Here is a 22893-nt window from a genome sequence, read left to right as displayed (position 1 = left end):
ATATAACAAATTGGGGGCCATAGTTATTACTGTTTTTTTTTTTTATTATAGTAAAATGCTTAACTTTGCCATCTTAATTTTTAGGTGTAAAGTTCAGTAGTACTAAGTTTATATTCACTTTGTAAAATAAATCTCCTGGATTTTTTGTCTTGCAAATCTAAACATCTATACCAGTTAAGCAACAGTAACCTTTCCTCACCCTCCCTCCTCATTTCCTGATAAACCACCCACCATTCTACCTTCTATTTTTATGAATTTCACTACTTTTAAATATTTCATATAGATCAAATCATCAATATTTGTTGTTGATTTTTTTTTGGTGTGTGACTGGTTGATTTCACTTAGCATTGTGTCCTCAAGATTCGTCCATGTTGTTGCATGTGCTAGAATTTCCTACCCTTTAAAGGCTGAATAATATTCCTTTGTAGATAGTATATCACATTTTGGTTATTATTACTATTTCTTAAGGTTATTTTTGCCAAGTCATTGCTCTTTAGGACATATTCCAAGTGATTGGTAGAAGATAATAGTATGGAGTAATTTAAGAGACCTGCGGTTTGCTTCATATATGCTCCTATAAAGAGTTAATTTCAGTCAGAAATAAAAATTAACATGAGATTTTTAGATAAGTGGTCTTAGGCATTCGTTCTGTGGCTTCTGTCTTTTGACAATATCAGTATTAGAAGTGATGTCTCTTATTTTTCAGAACAGTTTTAATTACCCACTGTTTGCCCTTTTAAAGTATCTACTGGGTAGGGCCTCCCTGGTGGCACAAAGGGTTAAGGGGTTAAGACACAACCTATGAAGCTAACCGCAGCCACTGCAGCATGAGTTCGATCCCCATCCAGGGAGCAACCCACAGGGTGCAGCAGACCTCTTCTGTCTTGCCCGCTGCTCCCCTCAGCAGTGTATTTCTGTCAGTCTGCCTGTTCTGTTCCCCACTCAGTCTCTGGTGAATCCTCTCATGCCCCGCATCTCTGGCTTGTACCCCCATTCTTGTATGCATAGATAAATAAATCTTTTTTAAAAAAAATTAAAATATCTACTGGGTAAATAATTTTTTTCTTCGGATCTCACTGAAAATTACTTCAGTATGTGCATTTATTATTTTGAAATACATTTGGCTTGTAAATTAGGATCAATTTTAGTGTCAGTCTTAATGAAACCAAATATAAAATTGACTTTTTAAAAGCTCTGTAGCTAGAGAATTTTGACTTCTATAAAGATCACGTTTGTTTTCATAGTGTTTTAAAATATCATAAATGAAACATCTCATATTGGTTAGAATATAAAATGATGTTCTACTATTAATAGAAAATTCAAGATACTATAAGGACTAACTAGATTAAGAGATAAGAATAGCTAGAGCATTGTTTTTAATAGAATAAAAGATTAGTGTTAAATTTTAATTTGCCCTAAATGGTCATCATTGCTTATTAGAAGTATTATCAAAACTGACTATATAATTTAAGGATGATTCAATTCTGATACTTGCTTTGCTTTCAAAAAGTGAATTTATTGAGGAGCCATAATAGACCATTTATATTTACAATATCAAAATCAGTGATCTCCTTTACTCTTTTTATTTATAGATTTCAGATAATATTTGTTTGAAGCAAACATATCCCCATGTGGCTCTCTTTAGAATTATAGTATAGTAAATATAAAATTATTACTCTTACATGGGTAACTCTTATTAATAAATATTTTCAACTAATATTATCAAGATGATGTCAAGTAAAATTTAACTTCATTAATTCTGCCATTAGCCTTACTGTTTGAAAAAAGAACTCAGTGTAAGACACTAAAGATACCTAAATGAGATTAGCTCTACATTTTGTGTTGTATTAACTTAGCACAATTAAATATAAGCTTAAAAAATTAAGTGAAATATTTTATGTGTTTATTCAAGTATTTATATTTATGATATTATTTTTCTGTTTTCAAGTTTAAAGTATCTGAAACATACTTTAAGTACTATTTTTTCCCTCCTTAAAAGAAACTGACTCTTTAGAGTCCTAGCTTAATATGCAGAAATCAAGACAATTTTACAACTTTGCTTAGATTGTTAGTGGGTTTTCATTGTAATTCTTGAAATTAAGGTAGAAATATAGATTTTTGATTCCTCAGGCAGCAGAGTTGAAGCACAATCTGCTGTATTGTGAATTCATATGTTTTTCACCCTTTATTAACTCTCTTGTATACAGGCCCGGTAGCTCTGTGACATCTGCAGCTCTACTGTGACATCATAGACCCCATCATGAGGGCACCTAGCTACAGATTGGAGCTAGTTTACTAGGTGCTAATCAAATGCCGTGTTACAACATTGTGAGGTTTTCCCACTTATAAGTGTCATTACTAGGATTTTTTTTAATTGCAAAGCCAAGTAAGGCTGTCAATTGCATCATCTTAACTTATTTCTTCTGATTAACTACTGTCTATAGTGGGGTTTTCAGTGGATGTGGTGGCATCAGCATAATCTATGTTTCAGGCATCCTATAGAAGAGGATTATTCTTCAGGAGATCTGGAAAAAAAGGTAAATTATATGTACATTGAGTTAATTCCACACACTTTTAGGGCCTAATAAATAGAAGTATAAAAATCATGGACTATACAATAAGTCATTTTTGTTTTTAATTTTTTTTTTTTTTAACATTTGCCTACTTGAATGTAGGAATGTCATGAGTGTACATCTTCCTATGGCTTTTTCCCTTTCTTTATTTGGGCATATTGTGCAAATGTTCCTCTGAGAAACTTTCCTCAGCAAATATCTTTTTTTAAATATTTTTTTTATTGAGGTAATGTTGGTATACAACACTATGATTCAGAGGCAGAGGGTCACAACTCTTCAGATGTATGTTACCACACTACACACACCAGCAAGTCACCCACAGTCTTCTACCATAATCCTTTGGATCTTCTCCATACTTTGCTCCCCACCCCTCCCATATTTCCCTCTCCTTTTGGTAGCCTCAATTCTATATTTAGATTTCTAGGGTTTGTTTTGATTTGGTTTTGTCTTCAGCTCCTGTATCTTAAATAGCCTCCTTCCACATTCTTCCTCATCCCACTTTCTCATTCTCTCACCCCTTACCCTACTTTATTATCTTAATAATTTTATCACCACCGTAAGCATGCTTTTGTTTCTTCATCTGTTTCCAGTCTTTTTGTGATCTAGTAGAGACTTTTCTTGTTCACTGCTACATCCCTACTCTAAACTGGTTCACAGGGCAAGCTCCCAATAAATATTTGGTGATGAATAAAATAATGAGTTAAATCATATGAACTTATGAATTTATAAATCATATGAATAGTATGAATTATTTCTGTGTGATTTTTGCTTATTAAAAAGTCGTGGGATGAATATTTGATGTTTATAAGAAAGCTTTCTCTATTTCTACCCATGCTTATGCATATTTTAGTTCAAGTGGACTAAATTTTGTGTCTGTAACAATAATTTCCTTTAGGAAAGAATTCCTGTCTTCAGAATTTCTTTAGAATTCTATTTGTACATTATAAATAAACTAATATAATATTCTTTATAAATGACTCTTCATATCTTTATTTTCTGTCTGAGCTCTAACCCAAGAAACAGTCCCTAATTTTGCCTTTTAAACATTTGCACTGAGTTATTCTACTGTTGTCCCACATCACTTTCAACCTAACTGGCCTAAAATAATCTACCACCTTGTATGTGTGTGTGTGTGTGTGTATGTGTATATATATATATATATATATATGGTGCTTCTTTATACATTTTTTTGGCTTTGGGACTATCATGCTTGTTCTTGAATCACTGCCTTTTTTCCTTCTAGCCCAACTGTACACTTTACCTTACCTTAAGGGTACTGTGTATTCAGTTGCAGCTCACGTGGTTAATATGCTAAATTAGTAATAATGCTAAGATGCTGTAAGTAGAGACACATAACTCATCAATACAGTTACAGACTAAATGCTAACCACCAGTTTTGGCAAAACCAGTGAGAATATAGATTGTCTGGCAGATCTCTACATCTAAGAGGTTGTTTTTGTTTTCTCTTCTCCCAACTAGTACATCACTTCTAGCACTAGGGAGTGTCATTTATACTAGTTCTCAGTCTTTTATTTCAGCATTTTAATGAAAAAGTTGTCTCATGAGCTTTTACATATATATATAAAATTCCTCTTGAGAATACAAGAGGTATAGTTTGTATTAGTGGGTACCGTTCCTTTTCTGTGGCAGGTATACTTGACACTATTCCATATTGATAGAGCCATTGTTTGATAATTTAAAATCCTGAAAATTATATGAAAGATAATATAAGTATCTTAAAGCATGATTTATACTTATCAAAACCCCAGTCTTTCTTGTGCTGTTCAGTGGTTCTTTAAAATATCTGATTTCATTGAAACTGGAATATTTCACCCACAGAAGTGAATATGGGTACTAACTACCATCTCAATCTGCAGGTCTAGTCTGTAAGAATACTTGTAGTTCTCTTGGGTATATTTTATATTTGCTTAATTTCTGACATATGAACTCTACTCGGTTTATTGGTCACAGTTTTGACTGTGTTACGATTATGAAGCTGAAATCACGTCTTGCCTCAACAATCTGCTCTTTAAACTGTGAGCCAGGGCCTTACAGCTACATTAGTGTACAGCAGCAGTTTTCAGAGTATGCTGTGGAATATCCTGGAGACCTTCTGGGGAGGTTTGGAAGGGCAAGACTACTTTCAGAGTAATGCTAAAATGTCTTTTCCTTCTTCCTTTCCATTGGGATTTAAAACTAATGGTGCCAAAACACTGAAGGCTAAAACTTGGTATCTTAACATCAGTCAAGACAGTGGAACCAAACTGCACTGGTATCTGTTAGATTCTTCACTGCCATTCACTTGCAGTTAAAAAAAAATGGTCAGTTTCACCTTAAGATTAAATCAATATTGCCAGTTGTATTAAACCTTCATCCTTGAGTATATGTTGTTTTAATATTCTAGGTTATGATATTGGGATGTTCCCTGAAAACATTTCTGCTCCATACCAAAGACTTAAGAAAAGCACTTGAGTGGTTGAATGGTAGGATGAACTAGCTGGATTTTCTTTCACTGGACACCATTTTTCTCAATAGAATGATTAAAAATCAAATAATAGTCAAAAAAGTATTTGGAAAACATTTTTTCAAAACCAAATGAAATGAGCTTGCCACTTATAGGAAAGCAGTTTAACAGTGTTTGTTGCTAATTATGAAATTCGAGCTTTTAAGGAGAAATTGTGAATTTTGGAAAACCTATATCTACCTTTTTGAGCTTGATAATTTCTTAGTATTTATAGAGTTCTGATAGGATTGATGCTGATTTAAGTGAGTATGGCATTGTGAAATGTGTCAGCATTTGGGGGATCTACTTAGTAGGGCAGTATTTTCCAAATAACTACATCATGATGTTACAAAATCATATCTGGGTTAAGATCTATCCAAAGCATAAGATCAGTAGATTTTACTATAACTGATATGGTTTCAGATTCTGTATTACAAACTAACCTTTAAGAAGCAAGTTGAATTCTGGTGTGGCATCAAAGAATATCCACATTTTTCTTAAAAAACTGTTAAAAATTTCTTTTTCCAATCATGCATCTCTGTGAGGTCCAGATTCTCTTCACATACAGCTAAAATAACATTGCAACAGATTCAGTGCTGAAATAGGTATGAGAATCCAACTGTTTTCAGTAAAAAATGTAAAACATTTACCCTTTTGTTTGGGAAAATATAGTTATTTTTCATAAAATGTATATTGATATTAGTGTATAATGGTATTGTTATTTTTAAATAAAATAATTTTAGCTCCTATAACTTAAAATTTCTCAGATATGGTAAATATCAATATGTATATTGATGTGCTAGAAAAACTGGCTTGTAAGATCCCCATTGTTGCATCTGAACTTTATGTTCAGTGTTATCCATTGGTAGTTTGTAATCTTCCAGTGTGCAAGTATTTACATTGCGGAAGACAGCAAAAGTTATAAATCAATGTCATCCCTTCCCAAAAGCTAATTGTTCATTATTTATAGCACCCTACTGGAAATATATCACCTCAACAACAATTCCTTGAGGTCATCATTAAGTTTTAAGAGTGTAAAAGCTTCCTGAAACTAAAAAGCTTGAGAGTTGTTATGAAAGGAATACTTTTTGGTGATTTGTCTATACAGAATGGATGTATTTTTATAACTTAAGAATTGTCTTTCATATGAGAAACTTTAATTAAACATAAATAAACCCCCAGGTTTTTTTTTGTTTAGCTGCTAGTCATTAAATCTACTGGTTTCATTATGGGATAACCTTTTTTTTTTTCCAGCCCTAAAATCTAAGGTAGACAATAATACTCTAGGAGTAGATAGTTTGAATTTACCTTGTAGACTGTATATTGTGTGTCTCTGCCCTAGTTTCTCACTTTTCTGTCCAGCTATTATCGAGTCTCATGTCAAGGCCCAACTCAAGCTGTGGCTTCAAATATAGTCTCCATTTACTATTCAGGAACCATACTGATATTTTTATCCTGTAACTCTTTATGACTTTCATGGTCCATACAATGCAGCAGTTAATTCTGTACTGTTTATTACATTATTGTTTCTTAGGTGCTTGATTAATTCTTTCTCCCCTAGTATACCTAATACAATGCTCAGCAAGTAAGCTCTTTTCCATAGATAAAAGACTTTTTATTTTTACATTGCTAAAGAAGTATCCCTTCCAAGGGAGTGATGTTTAATTATATCTTATAAATATTTGCTATAAACCCAATTTTTAATAATTAAAGTATTAATATATGTAGTTTGGAAATGGTTGGTGTTCCTTAAAATTAGGTCCCATGCAGAGGCTTGTTTTAGAACCTGTGGCTCTACTACCACTTACTGATTGAAACTGGTGGCTTATTTCCTTTTCAAAGTCTTAGACTGTTTTGAGTAGTGAAACTTAAGTAAAATGAGGCAAAGTTTCTAGGATTACTACACTCATCTATGGGAGTGAGTTCTTTACTAATTAGAAAACTGTCAACTTTTGAGTCCAAAACAGCAGTGGTATTATGTTTTGCTAATAGGGTTCTCTGTCGAAATAAAAGTACCTGAGAGCTGGCTGTGTTTTTTCTGCTCTGCAAGCTAAGTGGTGCCTCTGACTCTGTGGACGCTCAAGCGATGGGAGAGAATTGTGAGGGGACCATGCCAGCTCTGAGCTTTCTCTGAGTCAGAGACGCTAGAGGCATGAGGGGTCCTGGAATTTCTTTGGCTTGTGCCTTTTTTGTGATTGTGAGGGTATAAACTGTGATTTTCATCATCATAGAGGCAAGGCATTAGCTTGTATCTTTGTGATATTCGAATTTCATATACTGAACTTACTAAAAATTATTCACCATATTTTAATCCTTTCTTCAATTTAAGAAATTGGAAACGGTAGTATGTACTCTGGCCTAAAAAAGGTTCACTGTTAGTAGTCATGAGGTCGCAGTGAGGTCGTTTAACTGCTTTAGAACTTTGTGCTGGGAACATTCTTAATCACCGAAGCATGGGAACTGAAAGTGAGGAGCATGGGTTCTTTAATATCTATCACATCAGAGAATGACTATTCCAGGACAGTAGCTACCTCCTAATGGTAAGTATCCCAGTCTGCTTGTTATATCTTAGAAACGGGAACCAGAAAGGAAAAATAGTCCAGTTACAACAGTGAATCGTATTTCTTTAAAAAAAAAAAAAAAGCCTAGCCTTAATTCTCAATGATGATCATTTTTGCAGGTTTCTGTAGGTGGATCAGGCACCGGAAGAGGCTCCCCAGCTGTAACCCTAGTACAGCTACCTTCGGGCCAAACTGTCCATGTCCAGGGAGTAATTCAAACACCACAGCCATCAGTTATTCAGTCACCACAAATACAAACTGTGCAGGTTAGCAGCTTTCTTCCTGGATGATGTGTCTTAATTTTCTTGAGCTTTTTTTTTTTTAACTTAATTTATTTATCATCTTTGATAACTTTTTATCTTTGATAACTTTTATGATCAAATATTTTTATTAGACATTTGGAGGAATTTCCTTTTTATGTATGGAAGTGTATTGTGCCCTATTAGATACATATATTTAACTTGAGAGTTGCAGTTTTGTTGTTAGCTGTTAATTTGATGAATAAATAATTGTCAGATGCATAATCTATCCTTGGGTTGTCGCTCTTTGCTGAAATTCAGATTTATTTAGCAAAGTTATATTTTTTGGAGATACCTGATAAATACAATGATATTAAGGTGGTAGTCCTGATGCTATTTTTATGAATACTCACATTAATAAGAAGGTGAAAATTTAAGTTTAATTCAATATGTGTAATTCATAGAAAATAATAGACCATTATGGTCACCTTGGTGTTGTTTATACATCAAGTACCCCTCTAAGATTAAACCTTAGTTTTTGTAAACCTATTATTGTGATTGTGATTGCGAGAAGAAATTTATTGTTGTATTATTATCAAGATTGATCATAAATCCTTATGAACATTTTTTTGTGTTAATAGAAGTAAAAAATATGTATTTTTAAAACATGCTTTTCTGTTTACTAAGTTAATTTCTGTTCCTTTTTAAAGTCATTTTATTATCTTCATTGAAATTACTTGACCCTAATTGAAAAAATATCTGAGGAAAACGTAGATGCACATATTTATTCTTATTTGAGTACAGTTTATTGCAGAATAAGAATATGGTTGCAACATATATTTGGAGTTATAAATCCATATGCATCAAAAGCTTGATTATCTTTACAGCACAAATATCTTTTCCTGTGTCTCTCAGAAGCGTAAATAATCCTCTGCATTGTCCTTTGTTTTCTTTTTTTCTGTGATAACCCTTTGTTCCAAGAGTTTCTGTTTTTGACCCTAATTATAAAACAAAAAGCCTACTTTACTTTTTGTATTACACCTTTTATTGGGGTATAGTTATTTCTACTTAATTTTAACTTGATTGATGTTGGAAGGAAGTAATGTCTTACATTCCAGTAGGCAAAATTTTGTTAAATGAATGATTTAATTATTTTTATAGAGAGAGAGATGCCAGTGGATTTTGTCTTAGAATTTCTACCTGTTAAACAATATGCAAGTCACCTAAACTCTATCTATGAATTTCAGCTTTTATTTTTCTAAAATGGGTGAAATAAATAGCTTGCTTGATATAAGGGGAGATGGTATTATGATTATGTAAGAGATGGTTGAAAACCCAGTGCAAAGTGGATCAGTGTAAAGGGTGGTGATACATGATTGTGTGAACATAATAAATTTTTCCTAATAAGTTCTGTTTATTGGAGAGTGTGCTTATATATGGGGTATCCTTGACTAAAGATGCATGGTTATCTGTTTGGGTGACGATATATACACATCTGTGTGCTGTAAGAATTATATATTCCTGCTTAATATTGTTGATATTTTAATAAGCTCTTTTAATTTTGCCCAGATCAAATTCCCATGTAATTTGAATAGAGAGTAAAGTGAATTTTGTAAATTCAGAACTACCCTAGACCCTGAATCATAAATGACTGAACAGATTGAAAGCAGTCATGTTGTACAGAATTCATTATTTTAGTTTTCTGACTTTCCTTCATAATCATGTTAATTGTATTATACTTGAACAAATTAAATCATGCTTAAAACTGATCTTTTTTTTTAAAGATTTATTTATTTTTTTAATACAAGAGCTGGGGAGGGTGAGAGGATTCACCAGAGACAGAGCTAGGAGCAGAACAGGCAGACAACCGAAATACACTGCTGAGGGGAGCAACGGGTACAACAGGATAGGTCCGCCACGCCATGTGGGAATCAAACCTGTGCTGCAGAGGCTGCAGACAGCTTCACAGCACTGCACGCAACCCGCTAAGCTACCAGGGAGGCCCAACACTGATTTTTTAAAAGGAGAAATTGCTTATTCTAACTTTCAAGACTTTATCAACATCAAACCCCAAACTTTTGTAATATAAATCCTTACTTTAACTAGACTTATTTACTTGCTAAAATATTTCTTTTTCTTTGGACCTATCAAGTATCTAATATCAAATATCTAGGCCCAAATATCTTTGGACCTAACTCAAGTCAGTTGTGATATTGTGAAGAATGCAGTGAAATCAAGATACCTTGTCTGCCGCTGTTACTCACTCCCTGCTGGATTTGTGAAAGTACTTTCAGAGTTGGGCTCTTAGGTCTTAAGTGGTCCTATGAAGCCTTACTTGATCTTCCAGACACACTTTCATTTGCATTTTTTTAGTATTTATTTTGTCAGTACCATTCCTTCTACACATACTTGTTCTACAACATTACTATTTGTGTCCATACTTTTTTTCCTTAGCCAGGTTTTGTAAGCTCCATCAGCGTAAGTGTAGTGTTTTCTATTGTATACTCCCCCCAACTACCAGCTTAGTCCTGCACACAGAGATCCTTAATCACTGTTCTCTGAGTAAAGGAGATTATATATTTTATGATGCATTTCAGAAACTCTTGTGTTACAGGTAGCAACAATTGCAGAGACAGATGAGTCTGCAGAATCAGAAGGTGTAATTGATTCTCATAAACGTAGAGAAATCCTTTCACGAAGACCTTCTTATAGGTAAGTTAATTAGGTTTCGTACTGTAATGTTTTTTCCAAAAAGGCAAACCAATTCTTTCTGTATAGCTTTTGCTTTATCTTATTATTTGTGTTAAATTATATTTTAGAAAAATACTGAATGAACTTTCCTCTGATGTGCCTGGTGTTCCCAAGATTGAAGAAGAAAAATCAGAGGAAGAAGGAACGCCACCTAACATCGCTACCATGGCAGTACCAACTAGCATATATCAGACTAGCACGGGGCAATACAGTATGTATGCTGCAATTTGATATGATACAGTGCTAGCTTAAGTGCTTTCTGGTTACACTGAAGCAACTCAGGTTTTGACCTTAAATAGTTCCATTTTTAAAATGCTCCTTAATACCTAAACTGTATATGATAGAATGAAACTACATGTTAAAGAAATAAGACATTTGTACTGATAGTTGTCATATACTTTTGAAAAGTAAAAATATTTTTATTGCCTAGAATAGAAGAAAATTTGGGAATAAAAACACAGGGAGAGCTTTTCCTATTTATATGTTTATATTCATGTTTAGTAAAATTTTAAAACTTAACTGTTTTTTGTTGTCTTTATGGTGCATGCAAACATAATAAGATATAAATGTCTGTATTTCATTCTTGTTGGCTTTTGTTACCAACAATTATGTTTTACTTATTGACCTAAAAAGGTATATATATTTTCTAAATTATGTTTTATGTGTAATTCTGTTTTTACTACTAGCTACTGTGTTAATTTGTGCTGTAGTATTTCCTAGAAGAGAATGGAAAAATGACTTAACTTTTAAAAACTACAGCAGTTGGACAGATGATTTTTATTTGAAATTTTAAGCACCAAAAGTTCTAAATAAACAGATAACATTCACATTTAGTCTTGTGCATTTTAATGGACTATTAACTCTGTGCTTTTTGTTCCAAATAAAGCACTAGCCCCCCAAATCAAGAATATTTAACATATAAAAATACTTTAGTAATATAGTAGAGCTGGGAAGAAAAAAAAGGAGAGAAGAAATGACAGGAAAAAAATTAAAACAAAAAAACGCTGTTAGGACTGGAATATGTATGATATTAAGTACTGTGTTGGTCCAAAGACAGTTTTATAATTTTAGAGGTATATTTTCTGTTTCCTTTTTAAAAGTAGTAATACCTAGAAAAAGTGTCATATCTTAAGACTTGACTGTTAAAGCAAGTTGTAATCTTTAATGTATGGCAAGAGCTTTTATAGATTTTTTTTTTTTTGAGAGTTTTTCTAATAGGGGTGATAGATTTAAAGTATTAAACCAATTCTTTGGTTAACTCTGTTCTTTGGGTAGCCCCTACCATTATACTTTGTAGCAGTGGGGTATAATTTGTTTATTACAACTATATATTGGTGTATACTTGTCCCTCTCTAGGGAACTGGTCAGACATGCAAAGTGAGGTCAGGAAAAGAGAACTCTCCATTGTCTGTAAGAATGAAACCTTGAAGTTTTCACTGTCATTTCTCTTTTATCACTTCTTTGATTTCTGTGTCTTTTTATCTGACCCACTGGGAATATATGGTGGGGTCTGAGAACTTTGAGAGCTTCCCGTTTGGTTTGCAGCACACTGGTGACGAGTGCTGTGTTCCTCATGCCCTTCTTTCCCCAGAGTGTTTGGGCAGGGTTTGGAGGTGCTGGAACCTCCTGTCTGGCCAGTTCTGGCCTTGTGCAGAGGGCTGTACACATTTTATCATTTTTTGTTTGTGTCATGATAGGGATAAAGTTGGAAATTACAGCTGAAATAATGCTAAGGCATCTCAAAATTTGGAGGGTTGATTTAAGTTGCTCTCATCTTAGACATTTCCCTGGCATTTCCCTAATGTTACTTAGAAATTGATAGAAGCAGTGATCTTTTTTTACAAGATGATATGGAAGGAATATTGTTAATTTGCCTAGATTAATTAGGTGAAAATTTGAAATCATGAAAACATACTTGGTTGAGAGAAAGTGGAAAGTAGAGATGATGTAGGGAAGAAACTCTGGTCTCTTCATTGACCAACTGGATCAGAGCAAGAAGCTTTATCTCAGGTTTGTAGTCTTTGAAGTGGGAATAGTACTAAAGTGCCAAACTCGTAGTTGGCATAAGGACAAAAGGAGTAACAGGTTAAAGTAGGGGAAAGAGATGTGCCACTTTTGGTACAAAATATACAGAAAAGTAAAGTAGCTGTGGCAATGTCTCATTCTTGGTCATTAAACTTTCTCTCCAGCAGTGTTGAAGCCTTTATTTCTTGTGCTCTCAGTATACACCCACAGCGGGACTCAGCATTAAGAATCGCCTTGGGTGTGGGAGTGAGATGGAGTGGAGTCAGGGGGTCTGATTGAGAATTAGAAATTGAATCTGTAGAAGTCATAAGTTTATCTCTTTGCCACATAAGAAGTCTTTGTCAGTTATTTATATTTCTTAATTTTGACTCATGCAATATGAACTGGCATTATTTTAATAAATTGTGCTTGTTTTATGTGTTTTGCTCAGGTGTAAAATAGCTATTTATTGGTTCGTAAAAAGCAATACTGTCTTTGTTAAAAATATATTTCTTAGACATTTAGTGACACTTGTTTATATTGCTAGATGTTTTATTTGAAAAGTAAATTCTAACATTTAAACCTTTTAGCAGACCTTTAATTGGAAGGTAAATGTACATATAAAAATTCATTTTTACTAGTCATATTTCACATGAGGAACAACTTAACAGATATTAATGCTTTGGTTTCCTACATACGTAGAAATAGAAACGGGTCTATGTCCTTTGGTTTTTGAACTAGAAGAGTTTATTTTACTAGAATTTCTGAAGATTTTTGTATGTATTTGTATGTATTTATTTTTGAGATCCTTTCATAATCTTCTCCTCCAACCCTCCCCTTTTATCAATGAATGGCCTTCTTCCCAAATTTGCTTTGTTTCTTTTTTCCAAAGGTTATTATTTTAAATTATTTTTATTTTGGTGTAATGAGTTAGTTGGATTTAAATAAAGGGCTTTGTAGCTCAAAGTTGAAGAAATAATAAGTGTATTCAGGTTTTTCCATATCCAAGTAATTGCATTTTTAACAATTGAAGGCTAGATATCTGACAGAAGTTGACATTGTTATTTTAACTTTTTTTTTTTTTCCAATCACAAAAACTAAGAACTGATATAGAATAGGCTACTCCCTGGGAGTGAAAAAAATATTTATTTTTCCTTAATTTATACAAGAGCTGGGGTATAGGCCAGAGGCGCGGGAGGGTGAGAGGATTCACCGGAGACAGAGTGGGGAACAGAACAGGCAGACAGACCGAAAGCACTGCTGAGGGGAGCGCGGGCACAGCAGGAGAGGTCTGCCATGCCACGTGGGAATCTCCCTGGCTGGCCGGAAATCAAACCCGCGCTGCAGAGGCTGTGGACAGCTTCACAGCACTGTGCCCAGCCCACCGGGGAGGCCCAAAAATAATTTAAAATAGGCAGGAATTTATTATTGCAACACTAAGAAAGTGAGCTACATTGCAAAATCTTTATTGGAAGTTAAGATCTTAGTGATAGGTTTGTTGTATGCCAGTTGACATTTATTCATGTTGAAGAAAATCTGTTCTGGCTCAGGAGAATATTTCTTAAAGGTAGGGGTTCAGATAATATTAGAATTAGCAAGGAATGTTACTTGCTATATTCAAGTTTTGCATTAAATTGAAGTGAATTCATAAATTTATAGTGAAAGCAACTAAAGAAATTTAAATGTTTGATGTTTCTTAATTCATTCAACTTTCTTCACAAAGTATTTTTTTAACTTCCACTCTAGTGTACCAAATCTCTTCCCTTGCCAATTAAGGTCTGTCATCAAAGACTTCAAATTATTTCTTTTCTAAATGTCCCTTGTCTCTCTGCTTGCTTCTACTTTATTTCACTAGGAGCGTTGTTAAGATGAGTCTATTAACTCATCTTTACTGGAATTCTTATACACCAAAGGTAAGTGTCAATCCCAATCATTTTGAAAAAAGGTCTATGTGAACTTTGTGAACTGCTTGAAGAATTCAGAATTCTCAGGAGACTCGTGAATACACACCTATTCCATTTCTTCATTAGAGGAATTTGCACACCATAAGCTTACACATTCTAAAGTAAATGCTGTTGCATTTATTCTTAACAACAACTTTGCTTAGATTCTCCTAAAGCAACTTTCAGAGCAAACATGGAAGCTGCCTATTTGATGTAAATCTTGCCTTTTTAACCTTGGTGTTGATGTTGTTAACAGTACCAGGCTATTTTCATCTTTCTTCTTGGGCATACACTTCTGGGCTTTTAAGCACAGGTACTCACAGATTCTCCTTCATGCTCACCTTTTATATTTCTTTATTGATTGATTGATTTATGAACACAACAGCTGGAGTATAGGTCAGAGGTGTAGAGGATGAGAGGATTCACCAGAGACAGAGTGGGGAGCAGAACAGACAGATCTACTGAAATACACTGCTGAGGGGAGCGGTGGGCAAGACAGGAGAGGTCTGCTACGCCATGTAGGTTGCTCTCTGGCTGGCCGGGGGATCGAACTCATGCTGCAGAGGCTGAGGACAGCTTCATAGGTTGTGTCTTAAACCCTTGCACCACTAGGGAGGCCCCCTCACCTTTTATATTTAAATCTGAGAATTCATTCGAAAAAAGTCTGCTGTTCTTTTTAAAGTTAACATAAAGGCATTTTATTTATGGCTTATTTATTGCTATTTGGAATAAAGATGGCTTTAAATTATAGTTTATTAAACACTTGTTTATGTGTATTAATTAGCTCATATATACAAGTTTAGGATTAAAAAATGTAGGCATCAAGTGAAAAGTGATCATATGAAATCTTAATTTTAAAAAATTCTACTCATAAACTCTTATCAGTTATCCACCCTTATTGTTACCCTTATTTATTTCTTGTTCCTTATTTTTGATTATATAGGGCTTAAAAATATTTTTTATTTTTTTAAAGATTTATTTATTTACTTTATACAAGAACCGGGGTACAGGCCATTTGTGCGGGAGGGTGAGAGGATTCACCAGAGATAGAGCAGGGAACAGAACAGACAGACTGACGAAATATACTAATGAGGGGAGCAGCAAGCGAGGCAGGAGAGGTCTGCCACACCATGTGGGATCCTCGCGGCCAGCCAGGATCGAACCTGCGCTGCAAAGACTGTGGACAGCTTCACAGCGCTGGCATTCAACTGCCTGTGCCACCAGGGGAGGCCCCTTTAAAAATATTTTTTATTAAAGCTTTTTTTTTTTACAAAAAACTTTCTTACAAAAATTCTTTAATTTCCATTCCACAAGTGCTATTTCCCTCACTTCAATAATTTTAATAGTTCTTGCAGAAAAGTACTCAGTAACTGAGTAGTGGAAATAGGAGATTTTTTAGACACAGTTCTGTGCACCAAAAATATGTTTTAGAATTTATTGCATAGTCTAGCTGATAGGATTGATTCTGGTTACCATAATACATGGTAAATTGGGGATGAGGAAACCATGCTAAAAACCATGATTATATAAAGGATCTATACATTTGTGTAATGACTAAAACTAACTTAGCAGGAAAGTACTTAGTAAATTAATGAGTTGTCTATTTAGACAAACTCTTTAATCATTTAAGTCGGTGTATCCTATGTTTAGTGAGTGTAGTGTGATTTACTTAATTATGGGATATAACTAAGTAAGACTGTAGGTAAAAAAATGTTAGGTACTGCCTAGAGGAGGAGGACAGGAGCCTAACTTCTACCCATCATTACTATGAATATATACTATACTAGTAGGCTTGAATCAATTAAAATGCACATTGAAATAGAATTTAAGATTATCATTTTTAATTCAATTTTAATTATTTAATAAAATTGTAATGTTAAGGCATACTTAAATAAGGAAAATAAGGATGCAGATAGTCCAAAATAATAAGACACTTTTATTTCTGCTTGAGTCCCTATCAATATTTATAGTTTACAGCAGACTCCTCTTGTTAACAGCAAAAATGTATCTAGCCATAGGAAGAACTTTTATGCTTCATTTGCTTGTGTCAGTCCAAGGAAGCATTAATAAAACTTAGGTCTTCAAAGTAAAATTAGTGGTAAATACAAGGTATTTTATTTTCATTAGTCACTAGTGGCCTTGATAAAGGTCAATCATTTTATTTTAAAATGATTAGCCAAACATGATATCTAGGATTTGTTTTGAAATACTCGGATCAAATAAAAAAAATTGGGGGTGAATGTGCTAGAAAATTTCCATCTTTTTTTTTTAAATAACTGAAGTCATTCAGTTTCATAATATTTCTCCTTTCTATTTAATTTCTCTGTTTACTGTAACAGAGTTTCCACCACACATTTTTTGAACACACACACATACACACAAAGCCTATTTTAAATATCATGAAGCAGCCAAGGTGTAAAATGAGAGGTAACATTTTAAATGAAAAGTCCTCTGTCATTTGATAATGTCAAAATCAAACACCTTTGTAATAAAAAACAAACACTGAAGTATAAGGCTTATCAGTAGAAATGTTTCCCCTATAGTGCCAGCTTCATGTGTGTGAGTGTGTGTGTGTGAGAGAGATTTGATCAGAAAATGATGAGAGGAACAAATTCTTGATATATCAACTTTTCACAGTGTTACAGCAGAGAAGTTTTGTTGGAATTGTGGAAAAATATTATTGGAGGAAAAGGGGAAATATGAAAAGTAAAGAACTTACTGTCTACCTTTTTCATAGTACTGAGCAACTACTCAGATTTTTTAACAGTTCAAAAGCTTGATAACTATTGACATTGAAAAAAGTTGAATAATCAGAATTTGAACCCATGCTTTATTTGACTCTTCTACATTCACAAGTGGCTTACATTGCTTATAAGTTAGTCTATCTTAAGTAAATGGTAACCACTCATCTTATTGAGTATCTGCTATATGCGAGGCATTGTGCTTATATATTGTAGCTATGAACTGCCTGTTTGTTCTTTCTAATACACTATTTCTATGACAGCAACTAATTGTCAGCTGAAAATACACATTCAAATACTTAGTTTCATATGATAACGTGAAATTTATTCATGTCCAACTATGAAGCTACAAGAAAGGAATATCTCTTCTTTTTCACTTTTCAGAAAGTTAGACATATTTAGATCTCTCCCTAACCTTTTTATTGTCAGGCATGAATCATAAAAGCCTTGAAATCTTTACAGAGTCATGGTGAAATCTTGTTTTTAAAATGTGTGCAGAATATTATGCTCTAGATGAGCCAGATAGAGTGATATTACATCAGGGTTTCTCAATCTCGGCACTATTGACATTTTGCAGCTAATTCTCGAGTTTCTGTCAATCATAACTCTAATAAGTAGCCTGTCAGTGAACCAAAACACAGATTGTATCTATGTTGAAATCTTTTTAAAAATATCCTATCTTTCTGTATTGGACAATTGTAGGTTAAAATAACTACTCTTTTACTCTTTTCGATAGTTCAGACAGGTTTATATGATAAGGTCATCACCTATGTGGTCCTTTGTTTAGATACTGTTAAAAACATTTGGAATGACTTGGAAATATTGAGAGTATACTTTAGACAAAACAGTAACATTCTTGCAAGGCTTACTTCTGATTTGTGTTATACTAAAGTGTGTTATTTTTATCTTCCTTGTAAAGTCTAGTTAGGAGACTAGCCCTTGGTTCTCCTTGAACTCTAGTGCTTAAATTAAAAATGCAGTCATAGTCTTTATGTTAAAGTATGCAGAACTCTCATATTTTAAACAGTACTTATTTGTCTATTTGTCAGTGAAATTTTAAAGTAAAACATTTGATCAATTATTCTTTTGAAACTTTCAGTTAATATGTTAACTTTTAAACATTACTGGCAAGTCTCAATATTTAGAGGACTTCTACCTCAGTTTTGTTGCCATTAGCTGTAGTTATTCAATACTTGATAGAGATAAATATTGTAGCACAAATTCTTTCAATACAGTAACCTTTTAAGGTCCTTTCCTGGAATTAGGTTCAACTTTCCAACATAACACTTTATACTTCAGGATTCTCCTGAAATGGTCAAGTAAGCCAAAACAGTGAAGGTTATAGTTTTGTAGATTTGAGGTTTAAAATTAAAATATAGGATATCTGTTCACCTAAAAGCTTTTTTGATAATAAATTAGAAAAGTAGTTAAAGCAAGGTACAAATTCACTAGTGATGTTCAGTGGCTTTTCTCTGATGATTTCTTAAATGTTAAAGGAATGCTGTTTATAAAAATGTATGAAAGAATGGAGAAAATCAAGCTGAACCTTTTCCCTGTCTGTATCTCCTCCACTCCTCCTCTGAAATAATAATTTAGTTGGATGGATGCCACAATGTAGGAAAATTCCATGGGTCCTATGTATTTCAAGCAGTTCTGAATATATCATTTTCAAATGTTTATGAGCTTTTTCAGGATGTTATCCTATGAAGGAGGGCCTTATATTCCTTCTCAATTTCAACAAAGAGAAATAAGGGTAGCATGAGAATAAAAATCAATGGTAACCAGTAGATCCAGTTATATTCTTCCAATATGAAATTATTACAAATGAATCTTGAAATTCTCTAATATTTCTTTTCTTTTTCTGTTAAGTTGCTATAGCCCAAGGTGGAGCAATCCAGATTTCTAACCCAGGATCTGATGGTGTTCAGGGACTACAGGCATTAACAATGACAAATTCAGGAGCTCCTCCACCAGGTGCTACAATTGTACAGTATGCAGCACAATCAGCTGATGGCACACAGCAATTCTTTGTCCCAGGCAGCCAGGTTGTTGTTCAAGGTATATTTTATTAATCCTAATACATTTAGAATATCTATAGATTACTATATCACACAATTTAGTTTTTGAATATACAAGAGGTAGATTTTTATTGTCGGGGGAAGACACTTGTAGAAAAATATTTTGAATACATTAAACAATTTAAATAAATTGTATTATTTACTTTTTAGCAGGTTTTACTGGTTCTGAAGAAAGGTTAAATTCAGAGTAGCATGACAAAAAACAAAGTTGGAAATATGAATACTTTTTTTAATTATATATCCATCATTTGGGGGGCTATATTTTGTACCTAATAGATTCTAGTGTCAAATCTTGGAGATTTGTGAATTTGGGTTTTTCCCCAGCTGTTACACTCAACTCTAGCTTCTAGACAATTTATTTCATCCAAATGTTTCATTTTATTTTTCCTTTAGACCATTTTATTTCATTTGAATTCTGAGGTACCTGTTTTACCTCTTATGGAAGCCGACAGTGATGAAATAGAACTGTTTGGGATATAGCCCTAGCCTTACAGGGGAACCTAAGATTTTCAGTTAAGCTTGAGTTATATTGTATTTTAATTTTATTCAGTTGTGCTCATTATAATAAGAAAAAAATAGAACTTCCAAAAATCCTGTGTTTTAATTTATGTCATTTGCTCTTCATCCATTTGCTTAGGATTTATGATGTAGCACTAATTTTAAGAAGAATAACATCCATTCTCTTAGTCTGAACGATTTTTAAGTATGGAAAAAAGAAAAAGAAAATTATAATTGATCACTCAATGATAATTAACTTCACTCCTAGGTATTTTCGGGGTTAATGTGGACTGTATAAAAGTGTATGAAAAACTTAACTGGTGGCATTTATGGAGTAAAAAAATATTTAGAGTATTTACCCAGTACTTTAATGTTTACTTTTAAATGTAAAAATAAAGCCACCAATGCTGTTACCCCCATATATATGAACCCTACCTATCTAAATGAATAATCTTAAGGAATAATTTCTCCTACTTCTTTTTAAATATGAAAAATCTACTGTAAACTTGATATTTTAACAACACAACAGAGTTTAGAAAATTATGTTTGACTTAGATAATACAAACATAAGTTTTGTGCTGTGAGGGTTTTAAGACGTGTTTTTCTCCTGTAAATCATAAAGGTACTTTCCTACTTTATGTTCTGTTAGCTTTATAGTTTTACCTTTCACATTTAGGTCCCTTATGTCACTGAGGTTCACTTCTGTATGTTGTATTAGGTAGGAATTGATATTGTTTCCCTCTACATGCGAAGCCAGTGTTCCACTATTAATGGTTTGTTTTTTCCCATTATTTCATGGGGCAACCTTAATTGTACAGTAGGTTCATCTGTTTCAGAACTCAATTTTGTACAAATGGTCTTTTTTTTCTATATGCCAGTACCATATTGGTTTATTATCTTACAGAACAAGTTCTGTAAGTGTGTGTTGATTTAGCTATTTGTGAGTTATTATGTATGCATCTCCAGATTAAAGTTATTCCATAACTTTGAATTTCTAAGTAATAGTACCAGTAATGAGGTTGCATTTAATTTACAAGTTAATTTAGGGCAAACTGAAATCTTGACAATGTTGAATTGACCTGTTTAAAATCATAGGATATCTCATTTATTCAGGTCTTATTTAACAGTTTAAAATTTTGTGAGGTTTTTTTTTTTTTATTGAGGTAACATTGGTTTACAATATTATGTGTAAAATTTTCTTCATGGACATCTTTAATGCTCTTTGTTTAGTTCCTAAATGCTTTGTGGTTTCTGTTGTTATTATGAATGACATCTTTCTATTATATTTCCTAGATGTTTCTAGTATAGAGAAATACTGACTTTTTTGTCAGGGGAAAAGTTGATCAACCTTGTTGAATCTAACAATAATATGCAGATTCTTCATGAATATCTGTGTACTATACAGAAATGCTTATATCAAATACAAATAAGATGTTGTGTTTCTCCCTTTTCAGTCTTTAGTCCTCTTGTTTTCTTTTCTCCTTTCTTCTTTTTCTTTAAAATAATGGCATCCAGGCGTACTCATACTCTAACAAATCAATCAGATCCAACCATTTCTTGGTTCCCTGGAAACCTCTGATTTTATAGCCAGTCAGAAGTACAGGTATCAACTTGGACTTAAAATTGTCCTTTTTTTTTTAACATAACAGGGTCTGTCGTCATTTTTGTCTAGGTCTCTGTCCACCTTCTACACTCTCATCCTATTGGAAGGTCACATGAATTTTTTTGTGAGTGCTCAATCTTTTTTTTTTTTTTTTAAGATTTATTTATTTATTTATACAAGCACTGGGTACAGTCAGAAGCGCAGGAGGGTGAGAGAATTCACCAGAGCCAGAGCAGGGAGCAGAGCAGGCAGAAGGACCGAATTACACTGCTGAGGGAGAGGTCTGCGCGCCATGTGGGACCCTCCTCTGGTGGCCGGGGAGCAAACCGGCGCTGCAGAGGCTGCAGGCAGCTTTGCAACCCAGCGCTCAACCGCTGCGCCACCAGGGAGGCCCATGAGTTCTCAATCTTTATTTTGATTGAGTCCTAAAATGGTTCTGGAACCAGTTAATGATTCTGCAGCCAATTGAAATGTGTGCTGGCAGGGAAGGAGAATTTTTTTTCTCATACCAGCAATCAGTTCTGTGGCACCAGCTGGGTGTCCTACAGTTCAACTTAATTCTGACACTATCTACTAGAAGATAGCATCTAGGTCCACAAATTAAGTGTTATTCCTACAAGACTGCCTCCCTCTTCAGATACCAATTGCAAGCCCAGGCTTTTTCCTGTGCTTCTGACCAACCCACTATAAAGGGAGGCTCCCACACCCTGTCCTTGGACCTTAGATGCCAGTTTGAAGTCTGAGTTGTTACCTGTACTTCTGACTGACTGGCTATAAAATCAGAAGTTCCCAGAGAACCAAGAAATGGTTGGATTCAATTAATTTGCTAGAGCAGCTTATGAAATTCAGATAAACATTTTACTTAACTAGAAACAACTCTGGAACAACTGGATGGCAGAGATACATTGTGCAAGTTTAGGGAAGAGGCACAGAGCTTCCATGTCCTCTCCAGGTTGCCATTCTCCCAGCATCTCCTTGTGTTCACCAACTGTGCAGGATTGTGAACCCTGTCATTTGGGGTTTTTATGAAAGGCCTCATTAGATTGATTAAGTCATTGACCATTGGTGATTGATTTACCTCCAACCCCTTGCCTCTCCCTAGGAGGTCTGGAGGTGGGACTGAAAATTCTATTCTTCTATTCCTGGTTAGTCCCCCTGGCAACCAGCCCTCATTTTTAGATTCTGTTCAAAGTCGCCTCTTTAACATAAACACAGTTGTGGTGGAAAGGGGCTTGTATAAATAACAAGATTTCATCTTTATAACTCTGAAGCAATTTCAGGAATTGAGGACAAGAGACCCACTATTATGACAAATGGTCCTATTGCTCTTACTGCTCAGAAAATGCCGAGGGTTTTATGAGCCATAAGGCAGGAACCATAGACAAAGATCCCCTATATA

General features: G+C 33.9%; 1 protein-coding gene and 1 long non-coding RNA gene across 15 annotated transcripts in view; one reads left to right on the top strand and one right to left on the bottom strand.

Annotated features, from left to right (window-relative positions):
* Positions 1–22893, top strand: part of CREM (cAMP responsive element modulator) — a 70742-nt gene that overhangs the window by 26610 nt on the left and 21239 nt on the right. For 8 of the 14 annotated variants that reach the window (XM_037510443.2, XM_037510441.2, XM_037510442.2 and 5 more), the window contains 4 exons: positions 7757–7903; positions 10491–10588; positions 10696–10838; positions 19185–19373. In XM_037510443.2, coding sequence (XP_037366340.1) covers positions 7757–7903; positions 10491–10588; positions 10696–10838; positions 19185–19373 — 577 coding nt within the window. Of the gene's footprint in view, positions 1–2254; positions 2538–7490; positions 7617–7756; positions 7904–10490; positions 10589–10695; positions 10839–19184; positions 19374–22893 lie in introns of those variants that run through there. The other 6 variants (XM_037510456.2, XM_037510446.2, XM_037510449.2 and 3 more) reach the window with 4 other exon arrangements.
* On the bottom strand, positions 1771–7331 carry LOC129145762 (uncharacterized). The gene is made up of 3 exons (XR_008551780.1): positions 7093–7331; positions 5520–5644; positions 1771–2525 (listed from the first exon to the last, which is right to left on the bottom strand). It is a non-coding gene; the product is annotated as an uncharacterized LOC129145762 (long non-coding RNA).

This window comes from Talpa occidentalis, unplaced genomic scaffold, assembly GCF_014898055.3.
Source record: "Talpa occidentalis isolate TD23 unplaced genomic scaffold, MPIMG_talOcc4v2.1 talOcc4.14, whole genome shotgun sequence".
NCBI classification, from domain to species: Eukaryota; Metazoa; Chordata; class Mammalia; order Eulipotyphla; family Talpidae; genus Talpa; species Talpa occidentalis.
Note: the sequence above shows the minus strand (reverse complement) of the source record. Positions and strands in the feature narration are given on the sequence as shown.